This window comes from Amblyomma americanum, chromosome 1, assembly GCF_052857255.1.
Source record: "Amblyomma americanum isolate KBUSLIRL-KWMA chromosome 1, ASM5285725v1, whole genome shotgun sequence".
In the NCBI taxonomy this organism is placed as follows: domain Eukaryota; kingdom Metazoa; phylum Arthropoda; class Arachnida; order Ixodida; family Ixodidae; genus Amblyomma; species Amblyomma americanum.
The window spans coordinates 209274242-209290997 of NC_135497.1; the positions used below are offsets into that span (position 1 = coordinate 209274242).

Here is a 16756-nt window from a genome sequence, read left to right on the forward strand (position 1 = left end):
TGTGGGAAAAAAAAAATTTACCGAATGTAGGTCTACGCTGCCTCACCCTGTGGCCTTAGCTTGCCAATAAGTTTTCAGAAGAATGAGTCATGTAAAGGAACAACTGTTTGTCCGCACGGCATCTTTTGTGACTGGTCATTGCCATCTTGTGAGCTGCTGCTAGTCGTCGGATGCGGTGCCGAGATGCTGCACATGGAAAAAGCTACACAGACCATGTTGGTTGGCACCGCATACCGCATTGGCCCATTGCGCCACTTCGCTCAAAGACGAGTGCTTCAGCTGCAGTGTTTGTGTCATTGGGTCTTCGTGCTGGAGCCATTCATTGTAGAATCAATGTAGTCTTTGAATGGCTTGTTCAGTGCCATGTGCAGTGGTTGAAGAATAGGTGTCATTCCACCCAGAATGACAACCCAGGCCGAATTAGGAACGATCAGATCATAAACCTGCCGCATATGGGTCCATTAGCCTCACTCCTATTGGTCAGCAACGGCCAGCTGACTTACCATGTATACCGTTTATACTCGTGTAATGAACCCAGTTTTTTTTTTTTTTCCAGAAAGGTTGACATCAGTTTTGGGGGGAGGGTTCATTATATAGGAAAAAGGTTTCAATAGATTTTTTTGGAAGTGTCGAGATTTCATAGCATACCCCTGTCCGTCCTTCCATCCTCCGTCCTTCCATCATCAGCAAACGCACGCCGTCATACCCGTTCTCTCAGACTGTTCCTGCGGCTGGTGCTAAAGTGTTTAGCATGGTTCACTTTGACGGGATCGGGCAATTTTATGGTAGCAGGCGGCCAGCAAGATGCAAGATAATGCAAACATGCTGAACATGGGCTCTGAAGGTCGGGGTTGTTTTTTACCAGAGGTTAAAAAAAACACACATGACAGTGTTAAAAAGAACACACAGGATGGTGACGAGTGTGTAAGGCAAATGTTCAAGTCATAGTTTACAGCACACGTCTTGGCGCACTGTCCTGAGCGTGGCACCGCCCCTCCTCCTTTTCCTGGCAGGCTGGCAGGAGCTCTCCTCAAAAGATAAACAAGTGTTGATGTTATCGCCTGTGGGCAGCATCTTGGAATGCTGCCAAGGTCTGCGCTGGGGACCAAAAAAAAAACTGAGGAAACCCCTACAGAAAACTAGAGGCTGAAAAAAAAAAAGAAAATTTTATTCTTGCCGACAAAAGTGGGTGGCGGGTTCATTATGCAAGTAGGTTCATTACACCAGTATAAAGGGACTTGTGTAAGGGCTGCATTTTTTTTTTTTTCAGTTTTGACGTGCTGTGGCTCTTAAAGGGCCCAGTGTCTTTCCTTAAAATTTTTTTCTGCTACAGTGTCAAACAGGTTGCTAGGTCAGTTTGCTGGCAAACACCACATGATTCTAAGTTAAGATCCTCTGAAGATCCGGTGCTCGACTGACCGTAATATTGCCTTGGCCAACCGTTCTGTGCTCCACGCATGTGATCCGTAGCCGTCATTGTGAGGTGGCCTTTGCTTGGCGTGAAAGCACACTTCACTGTCGAAGGCCTTGCTGAAGTCACTTATAAGTTCATTTTAATGTGAGAGTTTTGTGACTGTAAACTAGTAACAAGGTTGCCTTTTAAGATAAAGTGTGACTAGATTCAGAGCACTTTTGCTGTGGCTTCGATGCGAAGCATGCTAGGCCTGGTGACATAGGGCGAACGGCGCGCTGCCACAGTGCCGAGCCTGTTGGGCGGCATTTCACTGCAAGGAGATGCGCAGCTAGCTTCGGTGCACCTCATCCTATATTTTGGCCAGCATAACATTTTGTCGTTTACTGGTGTGTATGCTGAGCGCACAAGATGAGTTGGCAGTGCTGAGGCGTTTTATGTTTATGGTTCCAGGTGGAATCCAGTGTGCGGGACGACGCGTTCGTTGTCGTACCAAGTGTCGCAGGTAGTTAGTTGTCTTCTGTTAGCTCCCAGCAGACCATACCAAGCGGGTAAAATTTTGAATCCATGCCAAGTTGGGGGTGTGGCCTTCACACGGGGCAGTCCTTACACCATTATATACAGCATTGCATTTTTGCATAATTGGCAGCTGCCGTTTACGTCACGGATGTGTCAGAAGTGATGACATTGCACACCTAATTATGCCGGCACAAAGAGTTTTTTTTGTGTGTGTGATTGCCCTCAGGCGGCCCATTTCATTTGTGGTCAAAAATGGCGGCAGTGTACGGGCTGATATGACTGAGGGAGTTCCCCGCAGGGGGGCGCCTGCAGCTTGCAGGCGTCGCGACGGTGAGTGGCGACACCGCGGGTTCCCGAGCATCCGCAGGGACATCTCCGCAAGGGGATGATGGTGAACTGTGCATCACCACGGACCCGAGCACCCGCGCCTCCCGTGCGTGGCATCGCCGTGTCCGGGGAAAAGGGGATCCTGGTGGTTGAGCCGATGCCGAGCGTTTGGACCCTTAAGGCCCCTTGGCGGAGGCAACACACCACTTTGGCCCCAGCTTCCTACAGACGGCACCTCCGGCCTGACCCGACCGGGGGGAATCGGCAGTCGCCTTTTCCTATCCTCCTCTTCATCTTTAACTTTCCTATCTCTGTCTCACAACTCTCCTATATCCTACTCGCTTCTTGGTTTTTCCTTTTTTCCTGGCGGCGAGGGTTAACCTTGTGTGACCAACTACCCTGAGTTGCGTCATATTTGGTTATAGTTGAGGTGTACAGCTGGCGTGGGCAGGACTTGCTATCAAGTTCCTGTCCCGTCCCCTTGTTGGACTCCGTGGTGGGTGGCTGGCACCATGACCGAAAAACAAAGTTTTTTTATGGCTCCCCAACTTTCAAAACCTGATCGCTCTCTCAGAAGAGGGCGGAACGAGGCAGACAACTTCTTTCAAAAAGAAAAGTAACTTTCCCCAAATATCATGTGATCCACAGTGAACAACAAGATAAACAGGCAAGAATAATATCCCCCTTCCTTGTGTCAAAGTGCTTGACTGAAACCCTAGGCATTGGCTATAAGCTGTCAAAAATGGCCAGCGGCGACTTATTGCTCGAACTGTGTGACAATGTCCAACATTCTAAGCTCTCCAACCTAACGTCCATAGGGGAAATCCCGGTCTCCGTGACTCCTCATCGCTCACTAAACACTGTCCGAGGCGTAATATTGGAAAATGATTTTCTTCACATAACTGAAAAAGAAATGCTCGAAGGGCTCATCGACCAAGACGTCATAGATGTCCACCGAATCAAAATCCGGAAGGGCAACAAGGAAATAGACACAAAACACATGATCCTGACATTCAACACCAGCACCCTGCCCAACACAATCGACGTGGGATATTTGAAAATCAATGTACGACCATACATACCAAACCCTCGCAGGTGTTTCAACTGCCAAAGGTTCGGCCACGGCTCACAGAGCTGCCGCGGTCGTAAAACTTGCGCAAAATGTGCCTCTAACGATCACCAGTCTGATGTATGTGACGCAGCCCTGTGCTGTGCAAACTGTGAAGGAGAACATGCTGCATACTCCAGGGCGTGTCCGTCCTGGAAGAAAGAAAAAGAAATTATCACCATAAAGACCAAAGAAAACATTTCTTTTAAAGAAGCGAGAAGGCGTTTTGCGTTTACAAACATTCTCCTTCACAGCAAAACAAAACTTCGCTGATGTAGTGCGCAGGGGCGTAGCACCGCACAGCACTCCGGCACCTGCCAAGGCCGCTCCCACCGAGCCTATGGCAGGGCCATGCACGCCCCAGGCAGGGTCAGCGAAAGCTGCCCTGTCACTGCCAAAGCAGGGACCGCCGGTCCATGGGTCGGCATCCCGCAGGACCTCCCCCCGTCGGGAGAGGCCTGAAACTAACACAACCGCGGCTGCGCGGTCCTCCAGCACCTCTGTTGAGGTGATGGATACAACACCCACTCCGCCTCCATTACAGCGGCGGAACAGCTCTCTTGAGCGAAAACAAGACAGGCCCCTCATAACGGGCCCACCACATAAGTAAATCTCCTTTCATTTTCTTTTAAAAACACAAGCATGGCTTTTTTAATTCAATGGAATTGCAGAGGTCTTATGCGGAATTATAGTGACATAACACATATTTTAGGGTCAATGTTACCCATAGTTTTATGTCTTCAGGAGACCAATCTTGGTCCACAACATGTGCATATCCTGAAACATTATCAAACTTTTAGACGCGATCGCGAGCAGGCAAATCGACTCTCATTAGGCGTCGCAATTGTCGTCCAAAGCGGCGTCCCTGCTCGAGAAATCAAGCTCAATACAAAACTTGAGGCGGTTGCAGTCAGCATCGTCAGCTATAAAACACTAACAATCTGTTCCGTATACATTCCTCCACATTTTACATTAACAGTCCATGAGCTAGAAGAATTGATAGATGAACTTCCAGAGCCATATCTGGTAGTTGGGGATTTTAACGCTCACTCCCCTTTTTGGGGAAGCGAGCGCTGCGACTCTAGGGGGCAAACAATCGAAGATTTTATCCTCTCAAATAACATCTGTCTTTTAAATACAGGAAAAGCAACTTATTGTTGCCCAAGCTCGGCAAAAATGAGCTTTCTCGATTTAGCTTTCGCATCACCATCGCTTTTTAACGATTTTAAATGGGATGTTTTAAATGATCCTCTGGGAAGTGATCACCTACCCACTGTCATCAGACTCTCGTCTTCCACTCCAGTCATCCCCACAAGACCACGGCGCTGGAAATTTCACCTTGCCGACTGGTCACTTTTTACAGAAAGTGCCACTCTAGATAAAGAATTTTCTGAAGACCTCAGCATAGATGAAATTAATGACAGGTTTACTACATGCATAATATCTGCTGCAACACTTGCTATACCACAAACAACAGGACTCGTACAGAAGAAACACAAAGTATGGTGGACACAAGAACGTACATTTGCAAAAAAACAGCAAAATAAAGCATGGGGCACCCTGCGTCGGTACCCCACTGCAGAGAACTTACTCACTTTTAAGAGGGCCAAGGCGAGAGCGCGGTACGTGCGCAGGAATGCTGAGAAAACCTCCTGGCAGAAATATGTGTCCTCTATAAATAGTTCAATACCATCAAAGAAAATGTGGGACAAAGTTCGTAAATTCACTGGTGACCGTACTTTCTTCACACTTCCACTTTTGACAACACCCGGTACACAAACATCGTTGGAAGAACAGGCCAATTTATTGGGCGAGCACTTTGCTGAAGTCTCAAGGTCATCCCACTACACAAACACATTCCAGAAACACAAAGCTATAGCTGAAAAACAAAAACTTCCATTCGGAACAGGCATGCAGGAAGACTACAACCAGCCCATTACGCTCCAGGAATTAAATAGGGTATTATCTTCCGGTAAAAAGACAGCACCAGGCCCAGACAATGTGCATTACAATATGCTTGCCCATCTCTCTGATACTGCCGTACAGGCACTGTTAAAATTCTTCAATAAAATATGGATGACTGGCAGAATACCTGAGGAGTGGAAGAAAGCAGTAATAGTACCTTTTCTGAAACCCGGAAAGCCACCAACAAGTCCTGACAATTACAGACCAATAGCCCTCACCAGCTGCATTGCTAAATCTTTTGAAAGTGTAATAAACATTAGACTCACCTTTGTACTCGAATCTCGGCAACTATTATATGTTCATCAATGTGGATTCAGAAAAGCATGCTCAACCACCGATCACCTTGTCCGCCTAGAGAACACCATACGGGAGGCGTTCATCTACAAGCAGCAGTGTATCGGGGTCTTCTTCGACATGGAGAACGCATACGATACCATGTGGAAGTTCGGCATCCTCCGCGACCTAGCAGAGCTAGGTATCCGAGGCAGGATGCTGAACTGCTTGAACGACTTCCAGGCTAACCGCACATTTAGGGTCCGCCTAGGAACAACTCTCTCCATGACTTTCACCCAAGAGAATGGCGTACCCCAAGGTTGCATTCTAAGCACGACAATCTTCGTAGTAAAAATGAATTCGTTAGCCAAAGTAATACCCAAGTCCATAATGTATTCGGTTTATGTAGATGACCTACAGATAGCATGCACTTCCTCCAGCATATCGTCCTGCGAGAGACAAATACAAATCACACTAAATAAACTGGCTGCTTGGGCAGAGATAAATGGGTTCAAGTTCTCTCCTCAAAAAACAGTAGCTGTTCTGTTCTCATTGCGACGAGGCCTACAATTCATTCCCAACCTATACTTGAATCAAGCCACACTACCAATTAAACCAGAACATAAATTTTTAGGACTCACTTTTGACAAGAAACTCACATTTCTACCACACATTAACAACCTTAAAAAGAAAGCATCCCAAGCCCTCAATGTATTAAAGGTGCTCTCGCGAAAACGGTGGGGGTCCGATAGAACATGCCTATTACACATCTATCGCTCTCTGGTACGCTCCAAGCTGGACTATGGGTGCATATTATACGGTTCAGCAAGAGCATCCTACTTGAAACGACTGGACCCTGTTCATAATCTTGGTCTGCGACTATCAACTGGAGCATATAGAACATCCCCGGTAAACAGTCTTTACATTGAAGCTAATGAGCCTGCACTAGAGGATAGAAGAGTCACACTGACATGCGCATACGTCCTAAAAACCCGTTCTCTTCCTAAACATCTCTGCCATCCCATTGTTACCAAGTGCCCATCCAAAAGATTATTCAACAATAAACCACAATTCATCCGGCCACTAATAATGCGCTTTGAAGATAAATGTGAAGAGTTAAGGAGTACTGGATATTCTGCCGAATATTGCACAAAAATATGAAAATTTACCACCATGGTACAGCCTGCCTTCAGTGTGCGACTTCACACTGACACACTTACATAAAAAGGAAATGCCACATCAGCTCATACTACAAGAATTCTTTGAACTGCAAGAAAAATATGACACCTTCACTGAATTTTACACTGATGGGTCAAAAACAGAAAGTCATGTTGGAAGTGCAGTAATTCAAGGAAAAAATGAAAAAATGATACGACTGCCACAGTATGCATCGGTTTTTACTGCCGAGAGTTATGCAGTCTTTGTAGCCGTAGACCAAATAGTAAAAAAAAACATTAAAAATAGCGTCATTTACACCGATTCACTGAGTATGCTCAAAGCGCTGCACTGTAGAAACGCTGCTGAACCCATTATAGGAAACATCATACATAACATAATTAAAATAAAAAAACAAAAACATAACATTATATTCCGCTCGGTGCCCAGCCATGTTGGAATTGTCGGTAATGAGAGAGCAGATGCATGCGTAGCACAAGCTCGAATTGATCAAATAAAACAAGATAACATACCACACAGGGATTTTTTGAAATTTGTGCACCGTAAACTCAGAATTAAGTGGCAGGCTGCATGGGAAGAACAGGCAAACAACAAACTGCATTCTATAAAACCCGTTTTAGGAGAATGGAAATCATGTAGACATCAAGAACGTTTCACTGAAGTTATTTTATGTCGGCTACGCATTGGGCACACACACCTTACACACAACTTCTTACTGACAAAACAAGACAAACCTCTCTGCGAAATGTGCGGCGATGTACTCACTGTAAACCACATTTTAATTTCATGTACAAAACTGGAACAACTGAGGAAAAAATATTTTACAACACTCTACAATGAATACATCCCATTGCACCCCAAGTTGCTTTTAGGTGATCAAGCACTAGTTGATATTTCAAGTATTTTTAAGTTTCTTAATGAAGCCAATGTTTTAAACAAACTCTAGTTATAAAAAAGTGTAACATTTAACAAAAACCTAACCTTGTGTTTGGCGCATCATAGCCATAGTTGCTTTTGTGCCATTAAAACCAATATAACTAACTGACTGAGGGAGTTGCACCGGCGCAATCAATGGTAAAAGAATTGGAGACATTAGAGCTAAGTAATCTTATATCATCTGCTAGCTTTTCAGATATGCAATGTGTACACATTATAGAGCTGTGAATTGGTGCTTTTTTGAAATGGTTACTTGATGAGCCGTATTTTCGTGTCGTTACAGGAGCATCCTTTCATCAAGAGGTATGAGAGGAAAGAGGTTGATGTGGCTGCCTGGCTAGCCAGCGTAATGGACAGCTCCCAGGAGGGCCAGTGAGAGGAATGTGGTGTGGCTGATGCAACCCCCATGGAAGTAGCCAGCAGATGCCAAATCAAACGCTTGGTTCAGCTTCCAACACCCAGCGGCTTTGCCTCCACATGTAACTGTGTTGTTTGTGCACGCGAGCAGGCAGGGCAACACAGAGCTAGAGCATGGAGCCTTGTTCAAGACAACCAACAAGGGTGGCTGGCAAGCCCACATGTCGTAGAGGCCCAGTCATCGGGCTGCACCATGGAGGAAGGTATACAGGTGGCAGCATGCCTGAGCAGTGCAAGAGCATGTGATGCTACATTGTCATATTGCCTGCCAACAGTGGGGCATAGCCATGTGCTTGCAGTGTAATGCAATACATATGTGCCAGCTTTTAATAAGCCTTCATGGCTAAAGGGCACAGTGCATCATGTGATGCTTTGAGGAAATGTTAGCAGGCATGAATACAAAGAGAACTGAGAATAATGATTAAAATCTGGATTTAATTACCTGCTCTTGCAGTAATGAAATGTATTTAATGCTTGCTTGCTTGTGTACCTTACTCCATGGATAAGGGGCTTTATTACCATAAGCCCTGCGTGGCTTGGAAGAGCAGCATGGTTGCGTTCATCTGCTCCTGTGCCATGGCGATATTACTGAGTACCTTGGTTTTCCTTCTTTTCTGCGTCCTGTCCTGCTTTGAGGCTCGGAAAAGATGGGTGGCCACTAAGAACTGCACAAAGGGTTGAAGACCAGAAATGAGTTTAGTGTGCAGCAGGAGTGATTATGAGAGCTCTTTTGGTGCTGCTTGGGCTTTGCACACCATCAAGAGTCTGCGGAAGGGTCTTGTGTTCACATGGTCGGTTTTTTGTTGCTTCGACAGAGGAGACGGCAGTGCTGGAAGGCAAGAGGCTTTTTTTTTTTTCGGTAGCAGACACAATGAAATTTCATGGTATCATTTGACAACTGCAAGGGTGGTCCATATTTTATTTTGGGTAAATAACTTTTTAGGGTCCTTCATAGTAAATAATTGCTGGACAAACTCTGCCAGATAACATTGCTGTCGTGAATGAGAGCTGGCAATGTGGTTCTTGTAATTTGATGTTGGCTTGGTAAGCTGCACAGAGTTTTAACATGGTAGCGTTAAGGCTCCCATTCTGCAGAAAATCTCGTGGCGGAGGCATTGTGAGAGAAAAATCACTGTAGAAGCAACCTACGTGGGCCACCCAAATCACGTGACCTTGTGAAATCATCACAACCTGCCCACCGGATTTTGAGCAAACTGACCACCATGGCAGGTGGCATTTCAATTATTAATTAGTCACGAGAGGTTGCTCGGGAAGAGCACTCTGGGCCACATTAGGCCCACTGGTGGCAGCACCTGCCATCGCAAGGCATTGGCACGTCGTTTAACCGCTGCACCACTGCACCAGGAGTTGTACGAGGACTCCCAGGGAACTATGAATGTAGGTTAAAGCATGACCAATTTCGCATATACTATGGGCATTAACGCTGTTGCATTGTACCCTTAAGGTAGAGCTTGAGTGTCCCTTGTAATTTTTTTTATTCATGCTCTTGTTTGTAGCTTCTACAAATATTTAACACTGCTGCATTTTAATACACTGAAGCAGGCCTTCTTGCATTACCTGCAATGCATTAATTTTTATGCTTACTAGGATGAGATGCAGGTTGTTGCTGCATGTGGAAGGTGCTGTAGATTCTGCATTAGGAATTTGTTTCCATGCATTTATTCCTTGTAAATGCTTCTGAAAGCAACCTGGTGCAAGGCACAGTTTACTTCGTGGGACTTCTTATTAATGCCAGGCGTTAATTGGAAAGTGCCACATATTACAAAACTTTTGTGGTATTCACTGAAAAGTGCGTTGTGTGTACAAAGTGAAACTTCTGGCACTTTGTTTGCTTACCAGTCCATTCATGGAGGCCAGGCCATTTCTTGTCATGATGCTGTTAGTGTTTCAAATGTTAGGGAGGGCTGTATCTTCTAGAAGCCACCTGCAACTGTCTTGTACACCCCCCCGTCAAAAGTGTACGGCCCAAGGCGTTCGCTTGTGAGGCCTGCAGCATGCCTCGTTATGCATCTTCAGCGACTACAATCTCTCATAAGAGGAATAGCTTTACGTACTCAATGCTCCCAAGGTTTGGACTGCTTGATGTGCTAGGGAGCTACGCTAAACAGCTTAATTGCTTAAGCAAACCCCTTGGGCCATATACTTTTGACGGGGCTGTACATATGGTTTCTGCAGATTACTCATCCACTGAAAGAAGGATGCTGCCCAGGTATGTTTCTGCCTTGTGGCTTGCTACTGACTGCACAAATGGAATAGAACCCTGCTGTTACGTTTTTCATCAAAAGCAGATGCAAGCATGAAATGCATTGCAAGAAAGGCATAGAGCATTCTAGGAGGGCTTAGGTGGGGGTAGCCGCACTCGAGCCATGGAGCCTTCATAATCAGCTACTTTTGCTTCTTAGCTTGCGAGTGACTGCGTGCTCGGCTACCTTTGCTGCATTTAGTATATGGCGGCCCATGTGACCAGCACGAGCCTCCAAAGAAGAGCCACCTATTTTTGCTTCTTTACTCATCTAGTTGCTCTAGCTTTCCTTACGCAATGCCCTTTGCACACATTCGCTGTGCAGAAAGAACATATGAAATGTGACAACGATATCTGAAGCAAAGCGCAAATGGCAGTGGCGATGGCTGAGTGGTTTGAGGCAGCGGGAAGCGAAGCTGTTCCGTGTCCGCCACAGCAGGTTCAAATCGCGCTCGGGGCTGATGTTTGTTTTCTTGTTGGCTACCGTTTGGGCGGAAAGTTTAGGATATTCGTTAGTGTCAGTTTTGGACAATGTTCACCTTATATTGCCAAGAATAGGAGCTAAAGCATTTCATGAATAAAACATAGTAGCGGAGTACAGGTCATGAAACTTTGTAAACCTTTTTTTTTTGTAATTAAGTTTTCAAGCTTTGGCACTCATGATCATTCTGCATGCCAAATGTCCTGTGGTGGCTGTCGTCTGCTTGGGCAGCTGTCGGCAGAAGAGAGGCAGCAGCAAGGGAACGCGCTGAGCAGGAAAAGTTGCAGCGCATATGCACTTCTGTGTTGTTCCGTAGCGTCCACTTTAGCCCTACATATCCTTTGTCTATTAGAATCTTGAAATTGCGTCTTTTAATATGAGGGGACAAGGAAAGAAAAAGTGGATTACAGGAACAAAAGCCTCGAAGCTAACCCATCTCGTACAGCGCTACCTGCGCGCCGTCTGCTGCAGTGTAGCTTCGTTTGTCCGCCTTCGGTCGTTTGCTTCGCAGCGGCGATGAAACTGCACCAACAGCCGCAACAAAATTCGCACCGCTCATAAGTGCCCATAGCAACAGCATGGACGCAGTGCACTGATAGTCGCTTAGCACAGTGGTGATCAAGCGTCGATCGAGTGTTGAGTCTCTCATTGGTTGGTGTGAAGTCACCGTTCATTGCATGCTACGTGTAGACAGTCAAAATTTTTCGCATGGGGTCAACCACTATCATAAGGTGACATTCGCAATGCATTATGCGGGAAACACAGCCACAGTTGCGATGTAACTGCCAATTTGTATTGCGTAGGTTTATGTGGAATCTAGAGCGGGACTGGCTCACAGGAACATAACAGCCGAGTTCTAGTGCATTGCTGTCAGTCAAATATTGTAAATGTTGCTTTTTCACAAAATATGCTCTGCATGCCAAATTCGACTAGGAAGCCGCTCACAGAGCGAAGTACTCAAGAGCTGGTGACACATGCCCTCAACCAAGGAGAGTAGCCAAGGCCTCTGCCACCATACTTTGGGTCTGATTGCTTCAGTAAGACATGTGAAAAATATTCCTTAGGAAATTGCTCATTTAGTCTTCATGAGCCTTGGATTACAATTCGCTAGGCACCACTAATTTTAGCTAACATTAAACTTGGGTGTGCTTTGTCTCTACCTGTGCAATTGTAATTGAGTAATTGTAACATGCTTCTTCTGCTGGTAATTTTTAAAAACTATGGTTGCATCTGCTGAATGGGGTTTTTTTTTTACTTGCAGCTAGATTGCCGTCTCCTAGTTTGGTTTATTTTTTTTATTTTTCTCCTGTGTCACTCTTCCGTTTAATCATTTGGCTGTCATATGCATACACTAGTGAACTCGTAATTATGGAATGCACATGAATTTATTTTTGCCTTAATAGTTTGCATCAGGCCAGTGGCTAGCATAGATCCACTTAAAAAGAAGCCTAGACTGCAGGTTCGTCTCATCACTTTGAAGCTCGATGCGAGTCTAAGACCACATCCAGGTGGTATAACAAATGCTCACGTAAATTTCATTTTAGTGATGAATGAATTTTTTTTTTTGCCACTGCAGTAGCTCAGTGGTTGTGACGCTCTGCTGCTAACCCGAACGACGCTGGTTCGATCCTGGCTGCGGCGATCGAATTTCTATGGAGGCGAAATTCTAGAGGCCTGTGTACTGTGCGATGTCAGTGCATGTTAAAGAGCCCCAGGTGGTCGAAATTTCCAGAGCCCTTCACTACGGCGTCCCTCATAGCCTGAGTCGCTTTGGGACATTAAACTCCCACAAACCAACACGTTTTTTTTTCCCGCAAAGTAGCCCTTTCAACATTTCCTTGTCTTTGGACCCACCGTACAGATGGAACGCAGTTGTATGATTACATTGAGGTTTTAGTCTTAAGGCACTATCCATGCCAGTCGATTTATTTTTCTCTACAGACATGCATGTAGTTGGGGTCAATTTTTTTTCGAACTTTGAACTGGTCTTCAACCCTGTGCAGTACTGCTACATTTGTGTATAAAAACAGCTGCTTGTGTATCCTTGTCTTGTGCGACTAGGCTAGGATCTTTTCCTGCTCTTGATGCGTTGTCCTACTTAAGTCCGTCTCAAGCCGGCTGCTTCTGTGCTTTACTGGGAAGCAGCATGTGCAGATGTGATGTACATAATGTTTCACAACAGTATATATAGTAGAAGACCCACATACTATTTTGATGTAAATATGGGTGAAATGTGCGGATGTCGTCTCATGCTGTAGCATGCAGAGGGACAGTCTTGACGAGTAGAGAGGCAACCTGTGTATGCGTGTGTGTGCGTGCGTGCATGCATGTGTGTGTGTGTGTGGGTGCTTTTCTTTTTTCATTGTGAAAATGCGGCTAGTCAGTTTTCTATGTTTACACACGTGCTGCACTGAGTGATGAGCTGCAGTCATCAGGTTGCTGCTTTAGTGCGCATACACAACCTCTGGAGACTTAATTTAGGGTCTGGCTGTGCCCGTTGCACTGAACAGCCTTTAGTTTTCTTTTGTGCCATTGTACATGTGCAGGGGCTGTGATGCTACTGATCTTTTTGTAGTTTTTTGTGATGAATTAAGCATGCTTGAGAATTGGATCAAGCCGGAGCTTCTGCTCTAAACCCTGGTAAGGCTTTGTGGAGAAAAATGGCTCATGAAAGGTGGTCAGCGTTAAAGAAAAGGGTCCCTGCAGCAGTTATTGCTAGTTCAAAAATCACATAGGATAGCTCTCAACCCCATGTTTGCTGTATTCCTTAACATTTGCTCCACTACCAAGAAGTAGCCACCCTGTATTCTGTGAAAACGTTCACAGCCATATGCTAGAGCTCTGAAGAGTGTGCCCCATCCCACCTTTTTCCCCGCCGTGGATCACTGTTGAATTGGCATGTAGCTGCAGTCATGAATATGCACTTCAAATTGTTACAGGGTCTCTCCTTGCAGCAAGCCTGTTGGGCAAGCGCCGATTTGGTTTGTGAGTCACATTTTAAGTAAATTGTAATGAAAGGGGGGGGGGGGGTGTCAAGGCAATAGAGCAGGGTTGAGACACATTACAGGTGCGTTCATCCAATATGTTAGAGCACCTGCACCTGTGGCTGTTTCGTCGTATTTTTTCGTTGCATCAAAGTGTCTGGTTGTGTTTCCTCTTGTCAAACTTACGGGTTGTTTCTACTGCTCATTTTGTTTGTCACGCCCCTGGTTACTCGACGCCGTGCTAGAGCCTGGAGAGGGCATGCTGCCTCGTTACAGTAGCTAAGCAATAAGTCCTGTCGGTGAACAGTGTGCTCTGCACACTTGACAACCAATGCGGCAGCCCTCTTCACGCGTAGCACGAATAGGCCCACGGGCGTTGACGCACAGATTAGTTGTTGAATGGAAGAAATTACGCTTCAAAGTGTGACGTCTTGGCATCGGCTATTGTGCGCATTTCTTCGTCATGCATTTTATTTACTCCGATAGTTAACAAATACGAAGATTTGTGAACTGGGCCCTTGCCATTTGTCTCGTGATGTGCGTTGCAATGGTGTGGTTTGCCGGAAGCTCGGTGAATATTTTGTCGCTGGCGTTATAGCCAAGCATTCGGCAGACATCCGAAGCACCGTTGTCGTCACTTCATTCCGTGTTCCGGGTCTTCGAATGCCCGCAAGTCTTATCGCCTGTGCATACAGACGTGTTACGTCCAACGGATAAAGGTTGGGGCAAGTGCGCAAGGCTGCGTAGGCCACGTGGTACTAGTACTGCAAACTTGTGATTTAAGTCTCGGGGGTTTTATCGTCTCCATGTGTCAGCTCTAGAGTTCTCGCACGCCGTGCACTTGGTGTCAGCCAGTGTCAGTTCTTTTTGAGTGTCACTGGGACCATGTCGTAGAATGCGCACGCCAGTGAGGCAGACCATTCGATGCCGGCGTGCCGATGTTTCGGCTGTCTTCATGTTATGCAGGAGCATCTGTTGCTAGGATAAACCCACACTTGTGCCGTCGTGTCCTGCGTGACCTACCTTTGTGTGGTCCTCCCGAAGTCGCAGCACTTGAAGGGGGGCTAACTTTGCTGAAGTTTCCCGGCCTGAGGCAGTGGCACTGATGTGTTCAGGCCACCGTGCCCTGCGTATGTGTTTCATCCCGCGACTCAGAGCTGAGGACGAAAGAACAAACTTGGTCGCAGCACTGGGATCAGCCCGTCGACGCTGGGTGGGCCCGGTGTGTGCGGACCCTGAGCGAAGCCCTCCTTAACGCGGCGCTGCACTAGTTTGCTACCTGCTGCTCTTATCAAAGTGATGTTGCACAGAGGCGATCATCAAAGGTTGCCAGAGAACGCGTTCATAGAGGCCTCTTTTTTTTTTTTTTTAAGGTTCTTGAACTTGGGCGCCAGATACCCCACTTCGTTTTCCTCAATGGCGCACGGGGCTGTCTCTCAAGCAGTGTGTGATTACCGAGTGTGCATTGGTGTTCGCCAGGGGCGCATTGCAGCCTTCGGCTGTGACCTGGCGATGCCAACCCCAGCAGATTGTGCCGCTCCGTGTGGGTTGACCTGCTCTGCTTCCATGCAGATTCCCGAGGGAGCCTCGGCAGATGTGCACTGTTGTCGCTCAGTGGGGCTCGATTGTTGTGCGAGATGAGAATAAAGGTGGCATTCTGCTCTCACCCTGTGTCTCACAGCTGAGGTTTCGTGTGCTGCAAGCCGTCTGTCCTAAGAGCCACAGTCGCCAACACGTGCGCATGTGCCATGCAGCTAACGTGTTCTTTTGGCCGCCACGGCGTATTACAAATTTTGGTTGGTCCAGCCAGGCCATAGCCTCGTGGATAGTTATTACTGTCGAGAAAAGGACCGTTGGGCATCGTTTTGTTTTTGTGCTCGCCTGTTTTCCTATTTCAAAATGTATATAAGAGGTGCTATGTTGAAGAGCAGCTGCGTCTCTTTGAGAATTCCACAATATTGAAGGATTCAAGTTCTGTATAGGCTGTAGGTTAAGCATGCAAAGGTTTTGCACTAGCATTGGAAATGGTGACATAATCGACGTTTGAATTGTCTGCCGAAAGAGAGAGGTTCTGTGCCTTTCCTCTACCAATTTTAGCATGTGATACACTCACCCCGGCTGATTGCTACCGTAATTGCTTGAATACAACCCAGTATGTTTTTTCTTTAATTACTGAATGCAAGACTGTGAGGTCGACCTGGATTCGCTTCGCATGCCTGCACCACAATGTACGGAGCCCTTACAGCAGTCCACCGCCTAATGAAGTGTCATGCTTTGTTAGAATTGACTGCCTTTAGTAGGATATTAAAAAAAATCTGCAGTTTGATAACAGTGGGCCATGGTGTGAAGTCTTGTATTACTCCGGTGATCAAACACTACAGTAAGTGAAATCTGTTTTTAACCACTGTATCAAACAAGCCAGAGCATCAAAATTCTTGAGCTTTGGACTCCTCTTTGTGATTACCTTCTTCAGGTAACAAGGAAAGCTTTAACAACTGATTGCCTGTTATTGCGGAGGAATTTTCTGGCGGTCCTGAAAGTGGGTGGAGCTTCACAGTGGACGAGGTGTTTCTGACTATAGCCATTTAAGCCATTGGCACCGGCATCGCAAGTGCAGTTTACGATGACATATGGGTGACCAAGTGGTTCTCTTGCACCACAAGGGCGGCGGGACTCCTGTGTTAAAAAGAAACTATGGTTCTTTTCCTCTATTTAGTTTAATCTTTCAGCCGCTGCAATTTAACCCACTGAAACTGCAGCCCTCGCCTGTTCTCTCGTCTACTTTGTTGTGGCCGCCGCGGTGACTCAGTGGTTGTGATGCTCAGCTGCTGATCTGAAACACTAGCATTCGATCCCGCCCACGGCAGTCGCATTTCGATAGAGGTGAAATACTAGA

General features: G+C 46.3%; 1 protein-coding gene across 1 annotated transcript in view; it reads left to right on the top strand.

The window, feature by feature from the left end:
* LOC144114556 (dual specificity mitogen-activated protein kinase kinase 7-like) overlaps positions 1–15525 on the top strand; it is a 72158-nt gene extending 56633 nt beyond the window's left edge. The window contains exon 10 of the mRNA XM_077648376.1: positions 7999–15525. Coding sequence (XP_077504502.1) covers positions 7999–8091 — 93 coding nt within the window. The 3' untranslated portion in view covers positions 8092–15525. The remainder of the gene's footprint in view (positions 1–7998) is intronic.
* The last annotated feature ends 1231 nt before the right edge of the window (positions 15526–16756 follow it).